Source organism: Balaenoptera borealis (assembly GCF_965194805.1).
Source record: "Balaenoptera borealis genome assembly, chromosome: 20".
NCBI lineage: Eukaryota > Metazoa > Chordata > Mammalia > Artiodactyla > Balaenopteridae > Balaenoptera > Balaenoptera borealis.
Genome location: NC_138879.1, coordinates 54,350,102 through 54,377,634, shown reverse-complemented (window position 1 = coordinate 54,377,634; position 27,533 = coordinate 54,350,102). Strand labels below are relative to the sequence as shown.

General features: G+C 48.6%; 1 protein-coding gene and 1 long non-coding RNA gene across 6 annotated transcripts in view; one reads left to right on the top strand and one right to left on the bottom strand.

Annotated features, from left to right (window-relative positions):
• Positions 1-1,014: 1,014 nt before the first annotated feature.
• Positions 1,015-27,533, bottom strand: part of GLP2R (glucagon like peptide 2 receptor) — a 55,706-nt gene continuing 29,187 nt past the window's right edge. For all 5 annotated transcript variants that reach the window (XM_082373286.1, XM_082373285.1, XM_082373287.1 and 2 more), the window contains 4 exons: positions 17,808-17,896; positions 10,284-10,422; positions 6,132-6,173; positions 1,015-5,114 (listed from right to left, as the gene is read on the bottom strand). In XM_082373286.1, coding sequence (XP_082229412.1) covers positions 4,779-5,114; positions 6,132-6,173; positions 10,284-10,422; positions 17,808-17,896 — 606 coding nt within the window. In that variant the 3' untranslated portion in view covers positions 1,015-4,778. The remainder of the gene's footprint in view (positions 5,115-6,131; positions 6,174-10,283; positions 10,423-17,807; positions 17,897-27,533) is intronic.
• LOC309618882 lies at positions 5,048-26,693 on the top strand. The gene is made up of 5 exons (XR_014238657.1): positions 5,048-5,121; positions 6,013-6,218; positions 16,718-16,796; positions 17,228-17,318; positions 23,897-26,693. It is a non-coding gene; the product is annotated as an uncharacterized lncRNA (long non-coding RNA).

The following is a 27,533-nucleotide window of genomic DNA, read 5'->3' as shown; positions in this document are numbered from 1 at the left end:
ACGCAGATGTCCTGGACACTTGAGCAACCTGTGTGCAACCCTCTGAGGCTGGGGCGTCTCCATCTGCCGGTGTGGGGGGATCACCCCAGCTTTAGCAACAGCAATGGCACAGTCACTGCCACCAGAAAGTGCAGCTCTTTGTGGAGGGGAAACTTGAGGGTCATCATAACACTTAAGGATGGAGCGTCTCCTATGAGCCAGGCATCCTGCTGGATGCTCGGCATTATTTCACTGATGGAGGTGTTGTTATCCCCATAGTACAGATGAGGACACCAAGGCCACGAGGTAAGAGTAGGAGTTGGTACTCAAACCGGAGTCCCTTTGATTACACCGGGCTGCCTCAATAGTTTTCACCTGGACATGACAGGACAGAGAATTCTGGGATTGCACAGCATCGGAGCCGGAAGTGGGAGGGGGCTACACAGCATCTGGTCCAGCGGTTCTGGGGGGAGGACAGTAATAACCTGCCCAAGATACCCCTCCAGTATCAGACATAGCGGGCCACCCAGGAGCCATGTCGGAGGGAGAAGACAGACCCAGGGTGGTCTAGGGGTAGAACCAAAGGGCTCAATGCCTCACTCCAGTGCTCTTTCCACACACACTGCCCTCCATGAGTGAATCTGGTGGATTGGGGTGTGAAATTGGGAGCTTTTCCCTTCTCTCTGAGGTCAAGGTATCCTTGTCACTCGAGTCTAAAAGGATAGACACTGCATAATAACCTTGTTGGTTTGTGGTTCAATAAGAGACATAAAGGGGCCACTGGACCTTCTGTTGACCAATGGAGGACCCAAGAGTCATAACCTAATTAGCACATCTTCTGTTAGCTTGGGGTGGCAGGGCCACTTGGGCTGGGATCCTGTACAGCTCTAGGGCACCCTGTGGGGAAGATGCTAAGAGAACTTAGAGGCAGTGTAAAGTCCAACTTGACTGAAGAGAAGAGAAGGAGGAAGGGGTGGTAATGAGCTATGTCATCAAGACTCTTCCAGATGCAAGGAACGGAAGACCCAACACCAGTTGCTGGGGCACAAATATTATTGACTCATGTAACTGAAATTCCAGGAGTAGCACCAACTTTAAGGTCAGGCTTAATCCAGGGGCTCCGACAAGGTCTCAGGGCTCTTTCACCATCTCCTGGTTCTGCTTGCGGCTGTGGAGTCTCCATTCCCAGCCAGGCTTTTCCCCCAAGAGGGCTACCAGCAGATCCAGGCTTACTTCTTTGTGGTTCCAATTTCAGCAAGAGAGAAAAAAATGCTTTTTTTGTCAAGAGTCCCAGGACTGTCTCTCACTGGCTCTGATTGGTTCTATGTCCATCCCTGACCCAGTATCTGGTGCCAGGAGGATGTCATGCTCAGGCTGGCCAAGCAGATTTTCATGCCCATCCTTGGGGCTGAGGATGGAGTTGGAATGACTCAAACTTCAAGGACTGAGAGTGGGAGATGTGTGATTTCCAAAAGGAAAATTTTGGTGCTGTTAGTATAAGAGGGGTGGATTGTAAAAATAGATGTCCACTATAGAGACTTTGTGGAGGTCACTTCACATCTCTGAACTGCTTCCTCATGTACATGGAAACTCAAGGGCAGAAACAAACTCATCAAGAACAATAACCCAAACTGCTCTCACAGGGTCCCCGCGTCTTGTGCAGTGGCCCTTGGGCATTTCTTAGCATCCCCAGGAGGCACCCCAGACAGATTCATCAATAGGTCCCTCAGTGCCAGGTACCATTGCTGCCACCAGTCACATTTCCACCACAGCCAAGGCTACAGTGCTTCTGACGTGTCCAAGCTGTGTGCTGGGCTGCTGGTGTGCTTTCTGGCCTCACCAGCCATCGATGTTTCTAGAAAGTGTCCCAGGTGATTGGAAAGCCAGGATTGAGACCCACAGGCTGGATCTTTAAGGCAACAGCAAAGTGAATGATCTAGGGAGTGGTCTAGAAGAAGGGAGACACTTGCCTTCCACCCTTTTGACCTCTGACTTCTGCTTCTCTCTCCAACCTCTCTGCCCACTCTTCTTGGTCCCTGAGACAATGGACCACCCAGGTTTCCAGGCTTAATACTGCAGCTCTTTTTCCCACTTCTGGCCAGGAACAGTGCACCAGATTCTCCAGGGGCAGAGACCTTCAGCTCCAGTGTGAAACCAATGTAAAAGAATCAACAAAATACAAATCAAATTAAATAAACTTATGTTAATCATTAGCAGAGCAAGAGCAAGCAGCAGTGTGTGTGTGTGTGTGTGTGTGTGTGTGTGTGTGTGTGCCACCCCATTTGTGGAGTGAGTGGGGAGGGCATATTTACAAGTGCTTAAAAAAAAAGTTCCTTCTATTAGTGGCCGGGTCCTGGATAACTGACCCTCGAAAGCATCTGATGCTCCCAAGACGCTTCTGTCTTGTCTCCTTTGATGAATGTGTTCTGAACCTGCTCTGAACTGGCTATGCTGGATACTAGCTGGGAATACGACACGGCTCAGCTTTCTAGGTGCTAATAGGTTGATGAGAAATGGCAGAGATTTTTGCAGAAAGGAAAAAGTAAGACATATATTTTAATGATTGAACTGTGGACAATCTGGACACCAAAAAACAAACCTTTGCTTTGTTATGTACTTGCCTAAGGTCATTGCTTCAGTTTCCCCTGTTGCAGAGCAGAGCCAGGACTGGGGGGAGGGGAAGATGGGCACCGGCCTCAGGTGCGAAATTTCAGGTAAGCGACAAAAAGCTCAGTAATCAAGATAAATAATATTTTCATGCAATCGTTTAAAAATAAAAATTAATGTTAAAACGTCCATGATGAGCAAAATATCAAAATTTTGTATAGTCAGGTCCAGACCCTTTATTTGCATCTCATGGCCTCACTTGCTTCACCCTCATCCCAGCCTTGGTTCCAATAAAATGTCATTTTTATAAATGGCCCGTGGGCTGTAGCTTGCAGATTTGATTTTTTTAAATATTGCATTAAAATATTACTTATCTTGACGACTGTGGGTTTTTTAGTACTCTCTTAAATTTTGCACCTGAACTGAGGTCTGCTTGCCTCACCCTGGTCTCTGTCCTGCTGCAAAGTGTCCTTGACAATGGAGTTGCCAGGTGAAATACAGGATGTGCAGTGGATTTGGATTTCACGTAAAGTATATCCCGCGGGATATACTTAGACAATAATATTCATTTATCCGAAATTCAAATTTAACTGAGAATTGTGGATTTTTGTTAAACATTTTTATTGGAGTATAATTGCTTTACATTGTTGTGTTAGTTTCTGCTGTATAACAAAGTGAATCAGCTATACGTATACTTATATCCGAATTGTGTATTTTTAATTGCAAAATCTGGCACCCTCTACTTGATAAGTATCATATCGCCCCTCCCCCTAATATAAGGCAGGACTTGGTCCCACAGCATCATACCCCGGCCGCCCACGTACACATACATTTTACACGCTATAAAAGCGACGCTCCTGAGCGCTGACACCGTTTCCATAGGACGTTCCTCCCTTGACCTTCCTCAGCCTCTTGCCTTACAGCTGCAGCCACTGAGCCTGACCCTAATTGCCTGGGCCCTCCTCAGCCTCCAGAAGCACCCTCCACTCAGGGTCTGGGCACAACTTACTCCCCACCTGCAGACCGGGTCCACAGCCCCGGCCCCCTCGGTGCCTCCTTGGCGTGTCCAGATCAGCCACAGTCCTCTCATGTCAGCTGGGTCCCCTCCGGCTCTCAGCATCCAATTCCATACGAGGAGTGGAGAACAGGGCCGGGAGAACAGTGGGCAAACCTCCCAGAGCAGACGGTACAGCCATCCAGGTATCAACGGCAAACCCCAAATGGCAGAGAACGGTAGGCAAGTAAGGCTTGAAGAAGCCAAGCTCAGAAAGGCAGGTGGAGCCAGAAAAGTGAGAAAATGACCAACAGCAACTTTCAGAGGTGCCCTGGGTGCTGGGGCCAACCCTCCGAGGCAGGATGGGCTCGTTACAGATCAAACAGAACTGCTGCTGCCCACGGATGAGAACTGAGATGGAGAGAGGGAGGGAAGACTCGTCAAGAGAGGAGGAAGAGAGAAGGGAAGGAGAGGGCTCTGGGGGGCGGAGTGCGGTCCACCCTGTCAGAGGAGGGCAGGCGTGTCACAGCTGAACTGCTGAATGCAGAACTCCGGTGGTCTCTCCCGCCAGCGGCCAGCTCAGAGGGGCTTCTGGCTCCTGCGCATCCTGCCCCAGGTTTTCAAAATGTGGGCTCGCATCAGAATTACCTGGGATGCTTGTTACACAATTCCCATCACCGGCCATCGTCCCAGGTGCACCCTCTTAGACCCTCTGCCATGAGTCAGACTCTGCATTTAAAACACTTCGCAGGTGGTCCTTGTACACACTGAACCCAACTTCAGATAGACACCTTGTAGCATGAAGGGTAAAGGAAGGATAGCGGCTGGCCTCTATCTCATAGCAGACATCTCTCCGTATCCTAGGGCTCCATTCACTCGAATATGGCCCAGCCCGGGAGGCTGGTGGCATTCTGGAAAACACACCTGCGGGGGTGATGAGGATGACAGGTCACGCAGAGGCGGTGAGTGTACGCAGCCTCTGTCGTACAGAGCAGGACAAGCCCGGAAGAGACGTCCAAAGTAGGCGGGGCGCCGTCACGTCGGAGTGGGCGGGGCGCCGTCACGTCGGAGTGGGCGGGGTGCGCGGGAAGCGGGCCGACTTTGCGCCCGCAAGGTCAACAACGTGCCGCTTGGCCGCCTCCTCCCTCGCCCACCTCAGGAGTCCCCAGGGAGCGGAGCCAGAGAGGTGGGCTCCTGCCTAGATCTCGCTCTCCTCCAGAATCTCCTCCATGGTGTGGACCAGGGTGAAGTCCCCCTCGCTGCTCTCCGACACGCTGCTGCCCCGGGGCCAGGCTGCGTGGCCTTGGCGGGGCAGGGCGCCCGCCGCCCCCAGGCCCTCCGCAGTCGAGTGCAGGAGACGCCCACCGTGGGGCGAGGGCCGCGCCTTTTGCAGCTTGCCGGAGCCGGTCCCCTCCGAGAGCTTCTTGGGACATTTCTCTAGGAATCGGAAGTTCTTCCCCAGGACCCAGGCTCTGCAGCCCGAGTGGTGGGCTAGCAAAAAGCGGGCCCACTGCTTCCGCAGCTCGGCCTTCACCTGCCAGGTGAGAAGAGGGCGGGGTTACTGCCTGGGAGTCAACTGAGTCGTGTGTCCACTCAGCAAATGTGTATTGAGTGGCTACTCTGGACCACCCTTGGGAAACCTACCTTCTCACTAGGGGAAACGAACAAAGAGAAACAAACAGATACATGTGAGCAGAGCAGATGATAGTGACACCGTGAGGCCCTTAAGCAGGACAGTGGGGTGAGGAGACTAAAATCGGAGATAGGGTGTTCAGAAAAGGGCTGTGTCGAGGTGACATTGGAAACCTGCCTGGTGGATCACGGGTCCCTGCTTGAAGATGTAGAAAAGGCAGCAGTGAGCAAGACGGAAGAGGTTTTGATGTCAAGAGGCTTACAGTCTAGCAGAAGGAGATAGAAATCCATATTTAAACCTGGGATGGGGGGAGGGGAAGATGAAAGGGAGCCAGAAACTCCACCAACTCCTCAAGTCAGGAGACTCTGGCCTCTTCCCCTCCCCCTTTCAAGCCTCTTTCTGGGGGAGCAGAGAGTTGGTTGGGGGCTCTGCAATAATATTAATAATAAAAGTAATCGTTGTTACCATGCATAGGACCTTTACCGTGCATCCCTGGGGTAACACTGCAGGGTAGGGACCATTGTTATTCCCATTTTACGGACAAGGAAACTGAGGCTCAAAGAGCCACAGTGACCTGACTAATGCAGATCTCCTAAGTGGGTGAGTCACGGCTTGAATGCAGATTTTTGGACTCCAGAGTTACAGCTGCTAACTGTATCACACTTTGATACTCCCAGTGCAGCTCCAGCGGGGCCATGGTTGGGTTCTGGAAAGAAAACTCATCCCAATACCTTTCCCCACCGGTCTAAGATGCCTGCTGCTCTCTCTCCTGGATGTCTATGGTACCCGTTTGTCCCAGGACGTGCTGGTCGCTGCACACACCCCCATGGCACCATCATGTAAACCGAACTCTCCAGGGGCAGTAGGATGCCGGCCCCAGCCTCGCAGGGAGCTAGGATGGCAGCATGGAAAACGTACCTCTCCATTGGCAAAGCAATACTGCAAGGCCACGAGTAGTCCCTGGAATGAAAGGAAGAGGTGGCGTGAAGCTTGACTCAGTAGAAGGTGTGTCTGACGGTTACTTGGAAAGTCCACAGACCGGCCCTAGTCCTAGTAGCCCCTGCAAGAGGCAGGCAGCTACTTGCTTGTACTAACTAGAGTGAATCATAATGATTACGTTAACTTGGATTTCCATGGGGTCTCTTCCTACTTTGACACTCACCACCCACATCAGCCTAGGCATTTGCTTACATGCTCGTAGGTCAATGATGATTAAACCCTAAAGGTTCTACATCATTCATTCAGTTATATAAATACTGTACAAGGTGACTGTCCGATTTCTATTTGTCCATAGTGGGCAATGGCTAATTTTTTTTGCCTGATTTGCATCCTTTCCTGACCCTCCCCTACTCCCTGGGCTTCTGGCAGGGCTGTCAATCATGTGGTCCTCATGTTCTAGGAGGGCCATCACCACAATAAACAGCCCAAATGGTCATGTGACCCAAGCAGGCCCAATCTCAGTTCTTTTCACCAGGAAAGAAGAGAAAGTTGCACCCTCTTCCCTGCTTTTGCCAACTTTATAGTCAAAGTTAGTCTGGAGACACTCAAGGGCATCTTCCCAGCTACGTGGAGAGTGCCCGTCTGAGGATAAAGCCAACATAGAGAAAAGCAGAGGCTGGAGATGGTCAGAGATAGATTTTGATGATACTGTTTGAGTACCTGGATCCAGCTACACCTGGTCCTGAAATTTTCATTTTTGTGAGATAGTAAATACCCTTTTCTCTTGTCAGAATATTTCTTTCGAAAAGATAGATCATTTCATGCCTGGGGTTTACCATCACACTTAGATTAAAATACAATATCCTAACCACAGGAGGAGCTAAGGCGATGCGGCCTTGTGTCTGTGTCACTGACCTCACCTTGCACCACGCTTCCCCTCAGCTACTATATTCCAGCCACACGGACCTTCTGGGTGCCTTCAGCATCTCAAGCTAATGTATTAGGTTGCTGTATAACTAAGTGGGTCAAAACAATAAAGATTTATCATCTCACATACTTCCTGTGGGCCAAGAACCTGGCCATGGCTTAGCTGGGTATTACCGCTCAGGGTCATTCTTCTGGTTGCACTCAAGTTGTTGGCTGGAACTTCAGGTGTCTGAAGGCTTGACTTGCTTCCAAGACAGCTCACATGCCTGGCAAGTTGGTGCTGGTTGTTGGTAGGAAACCTCCATCTCTCTCCATAGAGCTTCTTATGTGTCCTCACGACATGGCAGCTGGCTTCACCCAGAGGGCGTGACCCAAGGGAGCAAGGCGGGGGCTGCAACCCTTTTTATGTCCTAGCCTCAAACATCACACACTTTCATGTCTACAATACTCTAATGGTCGCACAGGTCAACCCTATTCTGTGTGAGAGGGCACTACTCAAGTCTGTGAAAACCAGGAGGCGAAGATGACCGGGGGTCATATTGGAGACTGGCTATCAGCTCATTTCTTCCTCGGGTCCCGTTGTCACACTTTCTGTTCTCTGGACCATTCTTTCCTCAAATCTCTGCCTAACTGGCTTCTCAAAATTCAGGTCATAGCTCAAATATCTCCTAAAAGCGAAGTCTTTCCCCACCACTGACTTTTTGGTAGCCGTTCCAGTCACAATCACACTTCTCTATTTTATAGTCTTTAGAATATAAATAACCAGAATTGTTCTTTATTTGTCAACTTGGTTATTATCTGTCCCTCCCCGCCCCCTTCCCCCAACCAGAAGACCACCTTTATCTGGTCTTTTCACTGCCAGCTATTGGAAGGGGGTGGGCGTGCTTTCGGTGTGCCAGAAGTCTCACAAATGAGTTGGGTAAAATAGGATTCCTCATCACAAGTGTGTCTTTCACTTCTTCAGGTTCTTGAGTCATGGTCTGAGGAACATCCTGGAGTCTGGTTGACTCTCATTCTAGATGAAGCGAGTGTGAAGGGAGCGGTCCCACGAACAGATGGCTCTCACTCCGTATGTCACCACCACTTGGCAGTCTCTCCAAAGATCCCTTGACAGCAGGAGGCTGGTGAAATTCTCTAAGCAATAAGCCCTTGGGAGAGTGAAGGGTTCCCTAAAGCAGCAAGGCAAGGAAGCTGTTGGGTCCAGTGCTAATTTCTATGGTGGAGTCACTAAGATAACGACCCACTGGATGTGCACCTGCACATCTGCCCACCCGTGCTCCCACCTCTGCCTGGCGGGCTGGAGGGGAGCAGCGCGGGGGTGTTCAGAAGGTGCGTGGCCTCTGTCCAGGCACAAGCTCCTAAGTGTGTTTCTAGCTCCATCTGCAGAGCTGCTCTGATTCCTCGCCTTCCTCGGTGGTGCCTGGCGGGGAGCAGAGCTCAGGCTGCTGCAGGACCAAACGATCAGTGTGGTAGCTGGTCTCCAGAGATGGCCCCAAGGATTTCTCCCCTCCTGGTAGGCATATGTGACCCTTCACATCAAGAGATGGACCATATCTTCCCTCCCCTTGAATCTGGGATGTCCTTGTGACTCCTTCTGCCAGCACAATGTGGTAGAAGTGACATTCTGGGACTTGCGAGCCTTTGCCTTAAGAGGGTTGGAAATGTCTGCTTCCTGCCTCTTAGAGCACTTGCTCTTGGGATACTCCTAGAGTCCAGCTGCCATGCTCTGAGATGCACAAGATACGTGGAGAGGCCACATGGAGAACTTAGGTTCCTAATCGATAGCCCCAGCTGAGCTCCCAGCCAACAGCCCATGTCAACGTCCAGCCATGTGAATGAGCTGTCTTGGACGTTCTGGCCCAAATCAAGCCTTCAGATGTTTGCAACCCCATTCAAAGATGACATGTATCAAAAGGTTCACCCTGCTGAGTCCAGACAGCCCAGCTTACAGAATCATTCAAGATAATAACATAGTTACTGATTCAAGCCATGAAGTTTGGGGGGAGTTTGCTGCACAGTAATGGGTGACCCAAACATGCTCCCTTGCCAGGGAGTCTGATAGGCTAGGATCTGTCCTACAAAGAAATCTGTCCCACAAAGCTCTGCATGAGCGTCTTATCTTCAGCTGGCCTTGGGTGTGTGAGATCAGCTGATCAAGGGGGTCACATGACCGATCAAGTCCTCAGAGGAAAAAAGCCACCAGATACTACTGACATAACAGCTGTAATATTTTGTTTTGTTGTTGTTGTTTCTAATTTGGGATTACTTTTTAAAGAAGATTAAGACCAAGCAACCTAGGAAACCCAAGTGACTAAACTTTAGCCTTTGAAATCCCCCAAAAGATTGAAATAAATTAAACATGGTTTCAAAATGAAAAAAAGTTACCAGTGGGTGCTCCGTCTCCGTTCAAAGCCACATGCAATTCAGCTCTAACAGAAGGTGAAAAGAGCCATCGTCCAGTTGCCCCTGCCATACCTCAGGCTCTGTCCCCTGGGCCCTTGGTGAGTGTGGGGATTCGATGAAATTTATTTTGACCCAAATAAAGCCACTCCAGCCAGTCTCAGCCATCTGAGCCTTCGCAGCTTAGGCTCCAGACATATGAGTGGAGAAGTCATCTAGAAAGTTCAGCCCCGGCAAGCGTCCCTGGAGCAGAGGTGAGACATGCCTGCTATGTCCTACCTGGATTCTTGACCCCCAGAATCATGAGAAATAATAAAAATTACTGTCGTTTTAATCTGCTAAGTAATGGATGACAATTTAAGCCACGGATAACCAAAACACCAAGGTACCTTCACCACAGGTGGCCTCCTGTTCCTAGTTTCAGCCCACACACATCTGTCAAAGTCCCGAGAGCCTCCTGGTCTCACTGTTCATTTTGCACAAACTGTTAAGAGAACCCAGCAAAAGTAGGCGCTTAATAAAAGGCTTCATGCTGACACGGTGAATATGATTGTGAGTCACACCAACTATTATAGTGCAGGAAACAAACCACTTTTCCCTTCTTAGTCACCGAGTCACGCTGGCAGGATTAAAGCAACATTTCCATCTCCACACCCTTCTAATGCCAAAGGCCATCGCCGATAAATCCTACTGATACCAGAACTCTCTTTCCATCTTCGGGCTCTCGCCATTTCGAGTGTGTTTGGATCAAGGGCATTTTGTTTTCTCCAAAGCCAAGGCATCCTTGTTCAGACGTCTACTTACGTGGAAGGAGCTCAGAGTCAACTGAATGAAGAGTCGTATATATCTTGGAAATCCTTCAACTTGATCGTCAGTGATGAAAGAGAAGAGAATCTCATGAACACCCAATAAAGGAATGAGGACCAGCGTGGACTTGGCCAATCTGCAAATAGCAATCAAATACGTGTCATGAAAGCCACCTTGGGAACAGGCAACATTTCCTGCTCTTCTCTGCACCCCTTATTGTAGCTCTAATGGCGTTGATAAATAGTTGATTTTCCCGTTTGTCTCCTTGGCTACACGTCGAATGCCTGAAGGGCCAGTGTGGTCTTGTTCACTGATGCATCCCCGCACCTGACTCATGGAAGATGCTCAGAAAACATGAATTGCATGAATGAATGAATGAATGGATCCCTCCATATAATGATATACCTACAGATCTTAACGTTTTGTTTGATGGATAGATTTCCACGCACATGGCTGTCACCATAGGACATTACATCCCCTACCAGGTTTGACAAGTTTCCTATTACCTGGCTAGCGGGTGCCTCTACCTCTTTCTCTATTTGGGACTTCCAGTGTCAGTGCTTTATGGAGCCTGAGAAGGGAAAGAAAATGACTTGCCCAGGGCCACGCAGCCACTAAGTGGTACCTCCCAGCCTGGAAGTGGGGCTTCTGACCTCACACTCAGGCCTTGCACACTCCAAGCAGGATTTCATCATCTGCCCCCAACCCTGGTGATAGCAAGGGCAGCAGGAAATGAGAAGCTGCTCTTCCTCGTAAAAAGCGCTGTGTGGAAGCTTGCTGTTGTATACACTCTACACAAAAAAGACAAACATTCCTTTGTACCACCCACGTGCAAATACACAGCTGGGACCCAAACATTCCATACCACATACTGGTGGTTCCCAAGTGGACTGACTATTAGAATTCCTTATGGAGCTTTTAAAATATATGTATTTTTATTGGTTGGCTCTCTCTCTATATATAGCTTCCTGAGCCCCAGTGTCAACCCCCTGAATCAAAACCTCTGGAGGTTAGACTCTGGGAGTGAGAATCTTTAAGGGACCCCCCACAGGATCCTGACAAGCAGCCACGTTTGGGACCAACTGCTCTTCACCATTGAGCTGCTTCTTGATTTCAAACTAACTACATTAGCAAAGGTGACTCATATTCAGGGCATAAACAAAGCTACTGTCTGATACACATTGGGAAAAAAAGAGCTTAAATTTGATGATTTTTTTAGCCCAAGTCCTTGTCTTAAAGGGCCAAACTAGGAGAAGGTTCCTCCCCACTGAATAAAAGCCCCATGGAATTAAAGGTGTGGAAACAGAGAGGGTCAGCAGCCCCTCATGGGCAGTATCTTCAAGAAGGTTTAACTTCATGCAAGAGAAAGCGCTTACTATGAAGCTTGCATCTGTGAGAGTCATTCAGATGCAGTGTTATCAGTGAAACAAAAAACCTCACCTTTGTGCCCTGAAAGGACCTCAAGCCTATAAGAGTTGAGCAGGAGTCACCAAGGAGAGGGACTCCCCCCGAGCATATGGGCTGAGCGTCCCAGGGCCTCGATGGTCAAGGGGAGGCCGAGGAGTGGGGAGTCTGAGACACAGGCCCTGGTTACGTGGTTCTCCTGAACCGAGCTCACACCTACTTGCACACCCACACTCACCCGTGCACACTCACTTAGCAACATTAAGGTGTTCCCAAGGAGAGACTATTTCAAGAGTTCTGGGTTTTGCTTGTTTGTCTAATTTCCAGGAGTGTTTTAACACCCTGTAGCTCAGAGGTTGCCAAGTGACAACCATGGGTTGTAGTTGACCTGCAGACAGTCTTTGCTTATGCTAGGTAGTGATTTTTGCTATTGGAGCCATCCTTAAAAACTAAGGTGATTTCAAGCAAAGGGGTCCAGATCTTCAGCTTCCTTTGAAAAATGGGGAGATCTGGCCATGCTGGGCCCCAGTTCCTGCTTGGCAATCGTCGGCTACAGCCTTTAGAGGGAACACGCATTCTCCAACCCAACCAGCCTCCTTGGCCCTTGCAAGTGTGTGAGTCTGCGACCCTTGCTCTGCGTTATATGGGTTTTAATGACACATACTTACGTGCAGACCCATGTCTTACCATCAGCTTATTCTTGGGGCCATGCTACTACACTATGCTTTTAAAATAAACTTTTCATTTTGGAATAATGTTAGAGCTACAGAAAAGTAGCAAAGATCATGTACAGAGTTCCCACATACCCTTCACTGAGTTTCCCCTAATGTTAAAACCCTACAGAACCATGGTACCTTTGGCAACACTAAGAAACTAACGTTGGCATATGGCCAGTAACTATACTCCAGACTTTACCCAGATTTCACCAGTTTTTCCACTAATGTCCTTTTCACATTCCAGAATCCAATCCAGGATCCCACACTTAGTACAGGAGAATTTTTAAGGAATGACCATCTTTTTATGAGGTTTTGGGCCATTTTAGTAACTGCCACCTCTCTGGGTGGATGTCAGAAGGAATTTCCCACTCCTCACCTGATTCTAAATTCTCCTTGGACAAAGGACTATTTGTGTCTCTGTTCAGATGAAAATCCATAAATATCTATAGCAGTATCCTCTTATGAGCTGTGTTTATGCCTGTTTTTCATCTACAGTCATTTGTTTATTTAAATGGTTTAGTTTATTGCTGTCGGTTAGCTCTTCAACAAATATTGGGCATCTGCTCTGGACATATGAGCGAGTACAGTGAGGAGGAGGAGCTGGGGCCAAAGGCAACGAGACACGGGGACAGACAGTACCTGGGGCCTGGGTTCAAATCCCAGCACCGCCAATGACTAGCGATGTGGCCTTGGGAAAATTATTTAACCTCTCTATCTGTAAAAATGAGGATTATACTACTAATAATATCATACAAAATGTTAAAATAATAATAAAAATATTATTACTAATAACTGCTGACAGTGTCATTGTCAGGATTAAATAACATGGGGCCAACCCTCAGAATAAACGGTACCCGATACATGATGTGCAATCAATAGCATGTAGCTATCACCATTTTTAAAGAATCTGTCCCTGTCCTCAAGTTGCTCACAACCTCAGTGACTTGGATTATTTTCCTTCCATGTGTGACATTTTTCTGAAAGTTCTTTCAGAAAGGGGTCTGGGGTTTAGCATGTTAAGAAATGATTCTCCTTTATAGGTTCCTTAAGAGTTCTGCCCCATGCATCACACGGAAAGTTAAGATCGTTTATCTAGGAGGAGAGAGCCACCTCCATGCTGGGAACCACAAAGGACAGAGAACTCCCTCCAAGCTGAGGGGCCACTGATGTCTGTCCACAATCCGGGGACGTTGCTCTTTCTCCAGGCTGGCTCAGCTGTCCCTGTCCAGACCAGGCAGGCAGCTGGGCTGCTTACAGTTTCCTTCTTGAATGGTAGAAGCCGGGGGATGAGGGCTAGGACTACAAAAGGTTCTCCGGCTCCTAGCAACTTGCCTCTTTGGCAAGGTCTAAGTGTGTTTAATTTAAACTTTCCTAAAATATACTCCTGGCTTGGGGGGGTGGTACAAATCTTGAGAACTACATTCTGAAAGTTTTCAAAATCTGGGAGAGTTGTAGGCCGGGCTGTTCCTACCAGTTAGGACAAAACGCATTTGGGCCCCATTGCCCCTTCCTCCTTACCCTAGCAGGGGGCCCTAATGGAAGGGGACGTGGAAGAGGAGAACCTTTCAACGTGGAGGAGGGCAGTGTGAGCTGGGGGTGCTTCAGGACCCGCTGGGGAGACGGGAAGCAGCCTTCCCAGAACTTAGAAATGAGGAAGTTAGCACTGCCGTGACAGAGAGATGGGCAAATGTGCTTCTCGACGCTGTAGGATTCCCTGGCCCAGAGAGTAAAATAAGGTGGCCTGGGTGTGTCCTAAGAGACAGAGCCCTGACTTTTTGCTAATTAATAAGCATACACTAATCAATTGTATTGCACTCTGCATGGAGAAAGAATAAACAGAAAGCAGATGGCCAACCAAAATGGCAGGAAAAGTCACAAAGAAGCAGGAAGTTCTCAGTACTCATCCGGCCCTATGGGTGGAGACTCTGGGGAATGAACCTCCCTCTCACCGGGACGGGTGCACCACAGGGCAGTGGTGGTTTCTCAGGCCACCGTCAGTGATCCTTCAACACCAACCACTTTACTTTGATGACGTGATCACCAAGCACCATTCTGGTGACTGCTTGGGATTTCTGGATCTTCTGGTGTCAACTTTACGAGGAGTGCAGGCGCTAGCAGGAAGGTCCCACTCCCACTTTTCACAAAATCTAAGAATGGATAATTGTATAGTCTGGTTTGTATATCAGTCTCTTGTGAGTTCACTTAGACTTAGCCCTCCAAAGTCTCAGCCACTTGGGCCACTCTCAGCCAAAGTCTCCCCAGGACAGTCCCCAGGTGGTAGATATCAAGCTCGCCAAGGTGAGGTGTCTCACGCTGGGAGGCCTCCAGGTAGGCAGGCACCCAGGTTCCTCTTTTCAAGCTTTTACCTTGAGTAAGGATGGGGAAGTTTCCAGACAGATCGTTTATGCCAGGCAGGGTTACTCTGTCCTCCCCAAAATAGCTGTCCTGAATCACCTCTCAGCCATGAAGGTCTCCCCAGTATCTTGATTTACACTTCCTGAGATAATTGCCTCCTAATTGGGTGTGCACACTTCAGGGCTGTACAAGGAAATCCATTTGGTGTTGGAAGAATATATAATAAGAGAGGATAATAGAAGTTCTGCGTAGGTTAAATTTTTATCGATCCTTTATAATTTTCTTTATTTTGGTGTATCGCGTATGTAGTAGTTCAGTAGACCATGTATATATATGATGAGTGACATCATTCTTTACTAATAGAGACACGTGATCAGAAAAGTTTGAGAGGGACTTCCCTGGTGGTGCAGTGGTTAAGAATCTGCCTGCTGGGCTTCCCTGGTGGCGCAGTGGTTGGGAGTCTGCCTGCCAAGGCGGGGAACACGGGTTCGAGCCCTGGTCTGGGAGGATCCCACATGCCGCGGAGCGGCTAGGCCCGTGAGCCACAACTACTGAGCCTGCGCGTCTGGAGCCTGTGCTCCGCAACGGGAGAGGCCGCGACAGAGAGAGGCCCGCGCACCGCGATGAAGAGTGGCCCCCACTCGCCGCAACTGGAGAAAGCCCTCGCACAGAAACGAAGACCCAACACAGCCAAAAAAAATAAATATAAATTAATAAAAAAAAAAGAATCTGCCTGCCAATGCAGGGGACACGGGTTCGAGCCCTGGTCCGGGAAGATCCCACATGCCATGGAGTAACTAAGCCCGTGCGCCGCAACTACTGAACCCGTGTGCCACAACTACTGAAGTCCCATGCCTAAAGCCTGTGCTTCTCAGCAAGAGAAGCCACCGCAACGAGAAGCCCATGCACCACAATGAAGAGTAGCCCCTGCTCGCTGCAACTAGAGAAAGCCTGTGCACAGCAACAAAGACCCAATGTAGTCAAAAATTAATTAATTAATTAATTAATTAATTAATTATTTAAAAAAGTGTGAGAGCCACCGTCTTGGATAACTCTAGAGAAGAGCCTGGAAAAGATGTCAAGGCTGCTTAGAAACACGTTTGCCATGGTCTGACCGGAAAACTCCACGCATTATTTCACCAGAACATCTGGTCCTGTGGTGCCCCGACTCTGGCTGTGTATCAGAATCTTCTAGGAACTCTCCTGTAAGAAGTCCCTGTGCGGGGCTCCATCCCTCAGTTACTGAATCAAATATCCAGTAGAAGAGCTCACAAATCAGGGCTTTTGGCCGGCTGTCTGGTGATGCTTAAAATAGCCAAGATGGAAAACTATCGTAGGGGCCACTGTGGGTCTGAAGCTCGGGGATGGCCCCAGCAGTACGTGGTGGGCTTTGGAGGCACAAAATGGCCTACAGGGTTTAGGCTCTCAGTCTGTGTGGAAAGAGGTGCCTTGGCATTCGTCTGCCCCGTTTCTGTCTCCCGGGAGTGCTGTCCTCTGTTGGGTTTCCGTGGTGCCTGGGTTTCCCCTGTGCCTGGTTAGTGAGAGGATTCCCTCCCTAAATGGACCCAGGCAGGGTAGGTGGGAGAAGCCCTGCTCTTGGCCCTGGACCTCCATCCTCACAGGGTGGTGGGAGGCTGAGCCTTGGGAAAAGGGCCAGAGAGGCTGTCAGCCACTTGGAGGCTCGGCCAGAGGCGCCGAGAAAGACGGCGTAGCTCTGTGTGGTCCAGGCCAGCCCAAGTGTCCCAGGGCCAGGGGCAGGTTGCGCAATATTAGAGCCAATACCGTACATATTTGCCTGGTCCTGAACGGTGTGTGTTTACCCTTCTGGAACTCCCGGGGGTGGTGGGGGTTAGGTTGATAGGATTTGGGGTCTGGACACCCGGGGCAAATACCACTCACCACATCTGATTAGATCGGGAGAGGTGTAACTAGGACCTCCTTTAATCCTCATTGCAGGCAGAGGATGGCTCTGGGGTGACGCCCCCACGTGACATACCAGAAAGCAGACCCGGGGAGGCCAAGCAACTTGTCCAAGGTCAGTCTGGGGTCAACGCCAGCATCAGCCCCCCTGACTCACGTTCCACACCCACATCCCGGCCCTTGGCGAGGTAGAATGTGTGCTCCTCACAGATGGGGTCCCCATCCTATTTACCTTTCGTTTGAAGCACAGTGCCAAGCGCATTTTAGACATTCATTAAATGTTTGTCAGATAAGTGGAAAAACTACCCTCCCAGCACACCTGGCTCGGGGCCCGTTCTGGCCTTAGAGAGGGAGAAGCTGAGGTAGAGCCACCCTCACTCACACCTCCGCCCCTGCCACAAGGACTAAAATCTCTACCATGGGAGAGGAAGTCTGGGTTAAAACCCTCTGTCCCCAAGAAGTGCACACATCCTACAGAAAGCAGAGTAACTGGGAAAGGTGGGAGGGAGCCCTTTCTCTCTCACTCATTCATCATTTGATTGACAGCAATGCAGAGCTCAATAAACACCCATGATCTGACTTACTCTGCGATGGGACCGCTGTCACCATGAAAAGCAGAACACGGGATGCAGCAAAGGCAAGTCACAAAGAAAGCGTGACTGTGTGAAGAATGTATTCCCTTGGACTCCAAAAGTTTGTGGTTGTCTTACTCGAGGTCTTAAAAATACCCAAATACTCTCTTCTGAGTTACAATATATCCTTTATTCTGTTGCCTCAACTCCTTCCCGAAGGAAGGCAACTGTCAAACTCCCCTTCATGTGACTCTTTCCTGTTCCCGTAAACCACCCATTCTTAGGAGCATTTTAACAGTGTCCTGCTGGGGAATGTGTGTGCCCTTTACTACTCACCACTGACTTCATTTTCATGGGCTCAGAAGGTCCTTGTCTTTGGCAAAAGCCCTACATGATCCCACGACACCTTTTTCAGAGGGGCTCTTGCTGATACCCTTGTGTCAGGAGATAAACATACTGATGCAGTGTTCCCCCCTTCCTGGGACATTAGCCAGAACACCCAAAAGGGGTAAAAATAATCTTGGGCTCTTGGGTACTGACCTCAGGCCACTCACCTGTATTTATAATCTCTGAAGCACATTTGATGAGCTTTGAGCTTAGAAATGAGAAGCTTGAGAATTTTCAGGAAGATGAAGAAATTTACCTTGAAAAAAACACAGATATGAGTAAGTGATGGACTCCATGTGGCTAGGAATATCAAGGTCACCCTGGACCTGCCATCAGACCCTTGTCCAGGGAAATCAGGGGCAGTTTGGTAGTCAGCTGGTCAGGTGGCAAGTGGTCAGGGTAATCCCCACTCTCCCTAAGGCCATCTCAGCTGAGAGCCTAGAAAAGACCCTGAAAAGCCACCTAGTTTATTCTTCTGCCTCCAGGAGACCCAGCAGCTGTCTGAGAAAGGCAGATGGAAGTTTACATTATTATTTTTATTTTTTTAATTTGTTTTGGTAACGTCTTTATTGGAGTATAATTGCTTTACAATGGTGTGTTAATTTCTGCTGTATAACAAAGTGAATCAGCTATATGTATACATATATCCCCATATCCCCTCCCTCTTGCGTCTCCCTCCCACCCTCCCTACCCCACCCCTCTAGGTGGTCACAAAGCACCGAGCTGATCTCCCTGTGCTATGTGGCTGCTTCCCACTAGCTATCTATTTTACATTTGGTAGTGTATATATGTCCATGCCACTCTCTCACTTAGTCCCAGCTTACCCTTCCCACTCCCCGTGTCCTCAAGTCTGTTCTCTACGTCTGCGTCTTTATTCCTGCCCTGCCCCTAGGTTCATCAGTACCGTTTTTTTTTTAGATTCCATATATATGTGTTAGCATACAGTATTTGTTTTTCTCTTCCTGACTTCACTCTGTATGACGGACTCTAGGTCCATCCTAGAGTTATCATTACAGATAACTCAATTTCATTCCTTTTTATGGCTGAGTAATATTCCATTGCATATATGTGCCACATCTTTAACCATTTATCTGTCGATGGACACTTAGGTTGCTTCCATGTCCTGGCTATTGTAAATAGGGCTGCAGTGAACATTGTGGTACATATATATATTTTTAAATTTATTTATTTTATTTATTTTTGGCAGCATTGGGTCTTCTTTCTGTGCACGGGCTTTCTCTAGTTGTGGTGAGCAGGGGCTACTCTTTGTTGTGGTGCACGGTCTTCTCATTGCAGTGGCTTCTCTTGTTGTGGAGCACAGGCTCTAGGCACATGGGCTTCAGTATTTGGAGCACGTGGGCTCAGTAGTTGTGGCTTGCAGGCTCTAGAGTGCAGGCTCAGTAGTTGTGGCGCACGGGCTTAGTTGCCCCACAGCATGTGGGATCTTCCCGGACTAGGGCTCGAACCCGTGTCCCTGCCAATCCCCTGCATTGGCAGGTGGATTCTTAACCACTGTTCCACCAGGGAAGCCCTCATGTATCTTTTTGAATTATGGTTTTCTCAGGGTATACGCCCAGTAGTGGGATTGCTGGGTCATATGGTAGTTCTATTTTTAGTTTTTTAAGGAGCCTCCATACTGTTCTCCATAGTGGCTGTAACAATTTACATTCCCACCAACAGTTCAGGAGGGTTCTCTTTTCTCCACACCCTCTCCAGCATTTATCATTTGTAGATTTTTTGATGATGGCCATTCTGACCGTTGTGAGGTGATACCTCATTGTGTGTTTTTTTTTTCAAATAAATTTATTTATATCTTTTTAATTTATTTATTTATTTTATTTTTGGCTGTGTTGGGTCTTCATTGCTGCACACGGGCTTTCTCTAGTTGTGGCGAGCGGGGGCTACTCTTCATTGCGGTGCGCAGGCTTCTCATTGTGGTGGCTTCTCTTGTTGCAGAGCATGGACTCTATGTGCACTGCCTTCAGTAGTTGTGGCACGTGGGCTCAGTAGTTGTGGCTCACAGGCTCTAGAGCGCAGGCTCAGTAGTTGTGGCGCACGGGCTTAGTTGCTCCACGGCATGTGGGATCTTCCCAGACCAGGGATCAAACCCGTGTCCCCTGCATTGGCAAGCAGATTCTTAACCACTGTGCCATTGGGGAAGCCCCCTCATTGTGGTTTTGATTTGCATTTCTCTAATGATTAGTAATGTTGAGCATCTTTTCATGTGTTTGTTGGCAATCTGTATGTCTACTCTGGAGAAATGTCTATTTAGGTCTTCTGCCTATTTTTAGATTGGGTTGTTTTTTTGATATTGAGCTGCATGAGCTGCTTGTATATTTTGGAGATTAATCCTTTGTCAGTTGTTTCGTTTGCAAATATTTTCTCCCATTCTGAGGCTTGTCTTTTCGTCTTGTTTATGGTTTCCTTTGCGGTCCAAAACTTTTAAGTTTCATTAGGTCCCATTTGTTTATTATTTTATTTCCATTACTCTAGGAGGTGGGTCAAAAAGGATCTTGCTGCGATTTATGTCATAGAGTGTTCTGCCTATGTTTTCCTCTAAGAGTTTTATAGTGTCTGGCCTTACATTTAGGTCTTTCATCCATTTTTAGTTTATTTTTGTGTATGGTGTTAGGAAGTGTTCTAATTTCATTCTTTTACATGTAGCTGTCCAGTTTTCCCAGCACCACTTATTGAAGAGGCTATGTTTTCTCCATTGTATATTCTTGCCCCTTTTGTCAAAGATAAGGTGACCATATGTGCGTGGGTTTATCTCTGGGCTTTCTATCCTGTACCATTGATCTATATTTCTGTTTTCATGCCAGTACCATACTGTCTTGATTACTGTAGCTTTGTAGCTTTCTGAAGTCAGGGAGCCTGATTCCTCCAGCTCCGTTTTTCTTTCTCAAGGTTGCTTTGGCTATGCAGGGTCTTTTGTGTTTCCATACAAGTTGTAAAATTTTTTGTTCTACTTCTGTGAAAAATGCCATTGGTAATTTGATAGGGATTGCATTGAATCTGCAGATTGCTTTGGGTAGTATAGTCATTTTCACAATATTGATTCTTCCAATCCAAGAACATGGTATATCTCTCCATCTGTTTGTATCATCTTTGATTTCTTTCATCGGTGTCTTATAGTTTTCTGCATACAGGTCTTCTGCCTCCTTAGGTAGGTTTATTCCTAGGTATTTTATTCTTTTTGTTGCAATGGTCAATGGGAGTGTTTCCTTAATTTCTCTTTCTACATTATTATTTTTAATTAACAGGTACTGAGTACTTACCATGCCAGGCACTGGGCTAACTTTCCATACATTATTTTATTTAATCCTCACAACAACCCTCTGAGGAAGCCACACTATTTTAATTCCATGATACAATGAGAAAACAGAGGCACAGAGGAGACAAGTACTATTCCCAAGCTTGCACAGCTAGTAAGTGGCTGAGCTCGTAATTAATTGAATTCAGATTTGTCTAATTACAACCCTCCCTTCACTTAAACAGAATCCCACACTGCCTCCCACTGTAAAGAACTCCAGGTCTATTGGTGTCGAACTTGAGGACCTGTTGCTGCCATGGAATTCACTGGAAAGCACACGTTCTCCACTCTCTAGATGACTTTCCACAGCTGTCATGAACTGGGAAAATGCGACCCTTGATTATCAGCTTTGGTAGAAATTTTAAAATATGTCTGCAGATTCTTCGACACTTCTCCCTTCAAAAGGCAGAGCCTAATTCGCCTTTTGTCTCTGGGATGTGAACTAGGTTTAGTTATTTGCATCTAATGAAAAGAATATGGTAGAAGTGACGCTGTGAGTTCTGAGGCTAGGTCCGCAAAAGGATGGCTTCCACCTGGTTCTCTCTCTCTCCCTCTCTCTCTGGGGAAAACCAGCCACCATGTTGTGAGGACGCCCAAGCAGCCCGTGGAGAGACCCATGTGGGGGGATTGAGTCCTCCGACCAACAACCAGCACCACTTGCCAGCATGTGTGTGAGCCCCTTGGAAGCTGATCTTCCAGCCCCAGGCTTCAAATGGCTGCAGCCCTGGCCAACCTCTAGATAGCAACCTCATGAGAGATCATGGACCACTGGAAACACAGAACAGCAAGTGGTCAAACGTAAGCAGGGCTTGGAGAATGGGAACAGGGTTTATGAGACGTGAGACTGGAGAGGGAGGGAGGACCAGGTCCTGCAGAGCCTTTCATGGTCACACTAAGGAGTTTGGGTTTTCTTCTGAAAACAGGGATGATAGATTTCAAGCTGGCAAGTGACCTGATCAGATTTGCATGTCTGCATTTCAGAAAGATCATTTTAGCAGCAAGCGTGGAGACTAGATTGAATGAAGGCAAAGCTGGAGGAAGGGAGACCAACTGGGAGGCAGTTTCAGAGTTCCTGGGGAGGATGATGGAGAGGTGACGTAAAGAGCAGCCCTGGTGGTTCAGTGATGGAGAGGAGATGGATTAGAAATTATTAAGGAGTTTGAGTCAGATGACCTTTGTTACTGGCTGGATGGGAGATCAAAGATGACCCCAAGGTTTCATGGTAGATCTCAATGTGTGGTAGTGCCATTCACCAAGAGAATGACCACATGGAGAAGGAAGAGCGTTGTGGGGAGGTGGGGATCTAGTAATTTTGGACACAAGAGATGTCCCAAGGCAGTGAGATATTTACGTCTGGACCTCAGCAAGGAGGTCCCAGTCAGAGCATGGAGCCATTGGAGTTGGTGAGATTGTCCAGGGAGGCTGTGGACACTGGGAGAAAAAGAGGGTTCTGAAAATTACCTTGTAATGAAGGGAAAGGTAGAGGAAGTGGAGACATCAAAGGAGATTGAGAAAGAGTAGCCAGGGCAGTCGGAGTGAACCACAAGGAAGTGGCATGGGTAGAATTTTAAAAAGCTCACAATGGGTAGAATTTTAAAAAGGTTTAAATGCTACAATAAATTTAAGGCAAAATAAGACCACACTTAGCAACAGGGAGCTCACTTAAGAGAAGCTGCAGGAGACAGGAGACAGCAAGTGCAGACCACACTGAAGAGACTTGACTGCAAAAGGGTAGTGAGGGGGCTTCCCTGGTGGCGCAGTGGTTGAGAATCTGCCTGCTAATGCAGGGGACACGGGTTCGAGCCCTGGTCTGGGAAGATCCCACATGCCGCGGAGCAACTAGGCCCGTGAGCCACAACTACTGAGCCTGCGCGTCTGGAGCCTGTGCCCCACAACGAAAGGCCACGATAGTGAGGCCCGCGCACCGCGATGAAGAGTGGCCCCCACTTGCCACAGCTAGAGGAAGCCCTCGCACAGAAACGAAGACCCAACACAGCCAAAAAAATAAATAAATAAATAAATAATAATTAAAAAAAAAAAAAAAAAAAAGGCAGCAGGGGCTGGGAGGGGAGGGTCCTGCTCAACTTTAAAAAAAAAAAAAAAAAAAAAAGGGTAGTGAGGTCACAATGCGTAGAATTTTAAAAAGGTTTAAATGCTACAATAAATTTAAGGCAAAATAAGACCACACTTAGCAACAGGGAGCTCACTTAAGAGAAGCTGCAGGAGACAGGAGACAGCAAGTGCAGACCACACTGAAGAGACTTGACTGCAAAAGGAAGCAGACTGATAGAACAGTAGTTGGCAAGGGCTGCGGAATGGAGATAATGTCTCTCAACTTAATTGTAGAGCTCATAGAGGTTTTGGGGTACAGTTGTTTTTAAAATTGAAAAGACTTAAAAATGCCTCTATGCAATGGAGAAAGAGCCCATAGAGACGGTGGTTGGGTGACAATTAATGGAGTAAAGTCTCTACAGACATTGAACCAGCACAATACTGATGTCCTTGTCTTAAACCACAGATTGAAACACGAGCTGCAGAATCCAACACGTACCTGTTATTACTTGTCTTATTGGCCTCGGGAGAATCAATGCGCAAAGCTAAGAGGATAGAGCTTCAGGCAAGAGGCTATTCATCCAATCCACAAGCCAACGGGGATAATGGAGATCCCCAGCCAAAAATATTTAGTAACAGAACACTTAAATACAAACTAAGTGTAACCAAGTAATTTATCCCATTTAATGGGATGTCTGTTTTTCATCACAAAGAGAAAACGTTGTGTCCTTGGCTTAGTGACTTGTTGAACTCGGGCGTTTTTCTTACAAAGCAAGCCTAACACGGGAAAGGCACATATTTCAGTAAATTAATTTCAACCAGGACTGTCTCCTAGGAAATGAAGGCTTGTGATGAGAAGCGTGTTGATTCACTGTTCTTTGTGTCTTCCAGAGACCAGACAAGAGAAAATGGGCATCAACCACTGGGCTATACGAAGGCATCAACCACTGGGCTTCTTCACTGCCATGGGATGAAACACCAGCCTGGTGGACCAGAGAACCTCCATCCATCCAGGTGCCCCAGAAGACAGGGGTCGGCAATCACATTTGGATGGGGCTGTTCATGATTTGTGCACCAGCAGGAAAGGGGCTGAAGGAGGATTTTTTTTTTTTTTTTTTTTGCAGCGAACAGAGGGTTTATTTGCAAGGCAGCCAAGCAAGGAGACAGGAGAACACATCTCAAATCCACCTCCCCAAGGCAAGAAGCTTGGGGTATTTATACAGGATAACCAATAAGGAAGCAGGGCGGTCTGAGGACTGGGGAGTGCGCAGAAAGATGATTAGAAAAAGGCACAAAAATCCTCGTTCCGCGCAAGCGTCGGAAATTTTTAAAGAACCCAGCCAACTCCTCTTGGATTCTGTGACCAGATGTGGGGCACTTAGGACCCCAACCATATAAGGCTCCTTTTCAGGTCCTAGATGATACAGAATGCATATGATCAGATGTACCATTCTTGGGGACATTTCTTTGGCACCACCCCAGCTGCCATGCTCTTATCTGGGTCTACAAGTTGGCAGAGGTGGTTGCCAGCACGGTGGGGACTCAGAGGTAGGTCTCGTGTACCCCTAACTCCTCCATCTCCCCCCAAGCCCCTCCTCCCCTGGCCCGCTATATAGACGAAAATGCCTATATTAGAGCTACTCCTTTGGGTTAAAACCCTCCATCCCCAAGAGCCCTGCTGAAGGGCACATGCACTTAGCCTTAATAAAGGGTTCAGCCTGCAAGGAGGAAGAGCTCACCAGGCAGATGTAGGGCCATCAGGTGGGCATTCCAGGCAGAGAGGCAGTGTGTGCAAAGGCACAGGAGGCATGAACTTCAGGATGGATTCGGGGGAACTGTGCATTTCTCCGTATAAATGGAGCACGGGGTGCTTGTGGTTGGATGGGAATGACAATACGTACCATATGAAGGAGTTTGGAACCACGCCCAAGGGCAGTAATGAGCCATTAAAAAGTCACACGTAGAAGAGAAACATAGCCCAATTTTGCTCAAGAAAGACCACTCTGGCCGCAATACAGAGGATGCATTGCCAGGGGCAGGAATGAGGAAGGAGACCAAATAGGAGGCTTTTGCAAAGGTCTGCATGAGAAACCCCAAGGGGCTGAAGAAGAACAATGACAATGGATTGAGGAGAAGGAGAAAGCTTGGAGTGACCTTCAGAGGAAGAACTGACAAGACTTGAAGTCTGGCTGGAGGCTGCAGTGAGGCAGGAGATAGAAGCTAGGAGGGCGCCCAGGTTTCCGGCTTGGGTGCCTGGTAGATGGATGGTGGCGTCATTCACTGTGGGGTGAACAGGAGGAAGAGGGGGTGTGGATGGGAGTACCAGGAACCACTGTGAGCTAAGGTGATTCTGGCCATTTCTGTGGAGCTGGCCACGACTGGAGTTGTAGAAGCAACAGCAGGTGAAGGTCATTTCATCCAAGATGAAAAGACACAGCACATTCTCTGGTCCTGGTGGGGGAAAAGGTGGCTCTAGGAACTAGGAAGCACCTGGAGAAACCAGCACACAGGTCAGCCAGCCATGGACAACCAAGCAGCGAGGTCCAGAGCAATTGTTCCAGCCCTGGCCACGGATTACAATCACTGCCCGGGTACCACCTCCAGAATTTCGGATGAAATCCTCTGGGGTATGAGCCACCACGATGTTTCTAATGCACAGCCAGTTGTGAGAACCGCTGGTGTGTGGGCACAGAGCTTCACAAACATTATTGTGCACCCAGTGCCCAGGAATCCTGTTGCAATGAAGATTCTGATTCTGCAGGTCCGGGGCGGGGCCTGGGAACCTGAATTCAGAACAAGCACTCAGGAGACCACACCTGAGCTTCTCCTTAGAATCCCTAAGCCACATCTGAGATCAATGAATCACAAATCTCATGCAAGAAGAATTTTTCAAGATACCCAGGTGATCCCAAGAGCAACCAAGATGGAGAACCAGTGATGTAGCCTCTGGAAGACTGCACGCAGGGTAAGCACCAGGGATCCAGCTGGAGCGAGTCTGCACCCCATCCTAGGGAAGGCCATCCTGCTTCATTCTGCCTGGTTCATGAGAACCTTCCAGGGCCCAGGAGTGTGGGTCACAAGCATTTACTGACTAAGTTTCTGCAGAGCCTGCCGTATGCTTGGGCTGGCCGCCAGAATGAATAAAACACAGGGCTTATAGTGACAGCACACAGGCTTTAAACAAATACTTGCAATAAAACATTGCTGGGGTCATAGCAGAAGTCGGTACAGGATCTGGGAAGGACACAGAGGAGGGTGTGACCATCTCTACTTTGTGGGGTGGGTGTCCAGGTGGATAAGATGGCGGAGGGAGGCGGTTCCAACCTGAGGAGGGTCCAAAGCAAGGTACTAACGCGTGAAAAGCCCACAGTCCTGCAGGCATGGGGGCTGGAGGCAGTAAGTGTTTGGGGGCAGCTGCACGATGCTGCGGTTACAGGTGCTGGTGTCGCCCGATGGGACCGAGATCTGGCCCCCACTGACTAACTCTGTGACTTCAGACCAATCCTCAGCATCCTCGCCAATAAAAGAAACACAATAGTAGCGCCTACCTCATGGGTTTGTTGGGAAGATGAGATGAGTTCATACGCACAGAGCGCTTAGAAGAGTAGGTATGTAGGAGGCACTCAGTAAATGTCAGCCGGCCGTTGGAGGTGGAGGTGGCCAGCCAGGAGCTGCGGCCGGGACCGCAGCGGGGTAGCGTGGCTGGAGAGGAGAGGATGTGGGGAAGGGAGGGGCGGGGTGGGGGAGGCAGGGCGGGAGGCCGCGCTTGCAGTGGGCGTGGTCAGGGGTCATTTTGGGCATCCGCTCTCAGCTGCGTGTGGCAGGACCGGAGCGGACATCACCAGTAGCATTCAGACCACCGCTTAGAGCGTCTCCACGCTCTCGGTTTTCCTGCCCTTTCTACAAACATCTTCCCCTCCCAGGCACACTCAGGTCTGGGCGGAGAGTGCCCTTCAATTATTGACAAATATTGACATTCTTCTCTAAAAATAAGCCTTTTTGCTCTCACGAAACCACAAATGCCAGGTTATTTCTATAACATGGCAAAAACGGAATCCCCGGCAACCCCTTGGAGAAGAGAGTGGGCGGTGCCTGGCTGGTGGGCGGTGCCTGGCTGGTGGGCGCCCAGGGCTGCTGGCCCCTCGTCCAGGCAGGAAGACCTCCCGCCTCCTCTGGGATCTTGCTCATCCTTCCAACTGTCTGCTATCTCCCTGCCCCTCCCCCGAACTTCTTGGGCAGATGTCTTCCTCACATGCTACCATCTAAAGGAGCTTTAGGACTCCGGCTTGAGCAGTCCCTCTGCACCCCCCAAATTCTGGGCCTTAAGGAATAAAGGGCCTTCTCCCACAAGGTCTCAGCATCACCTCCTGACTCAAACCCCCATCACAGCTTTGGGTTAATAGCGATCGCATGCTTTCCTCCTCTAAAAGACGCTTCCTTAGTCTCCCCTCCCTCCCGCTGATGGTGGTAAATCCAAGCCCATAGCTTTGCTCTCCCCGGGCTCGTCCATGACCGAAGGCACCTGCAT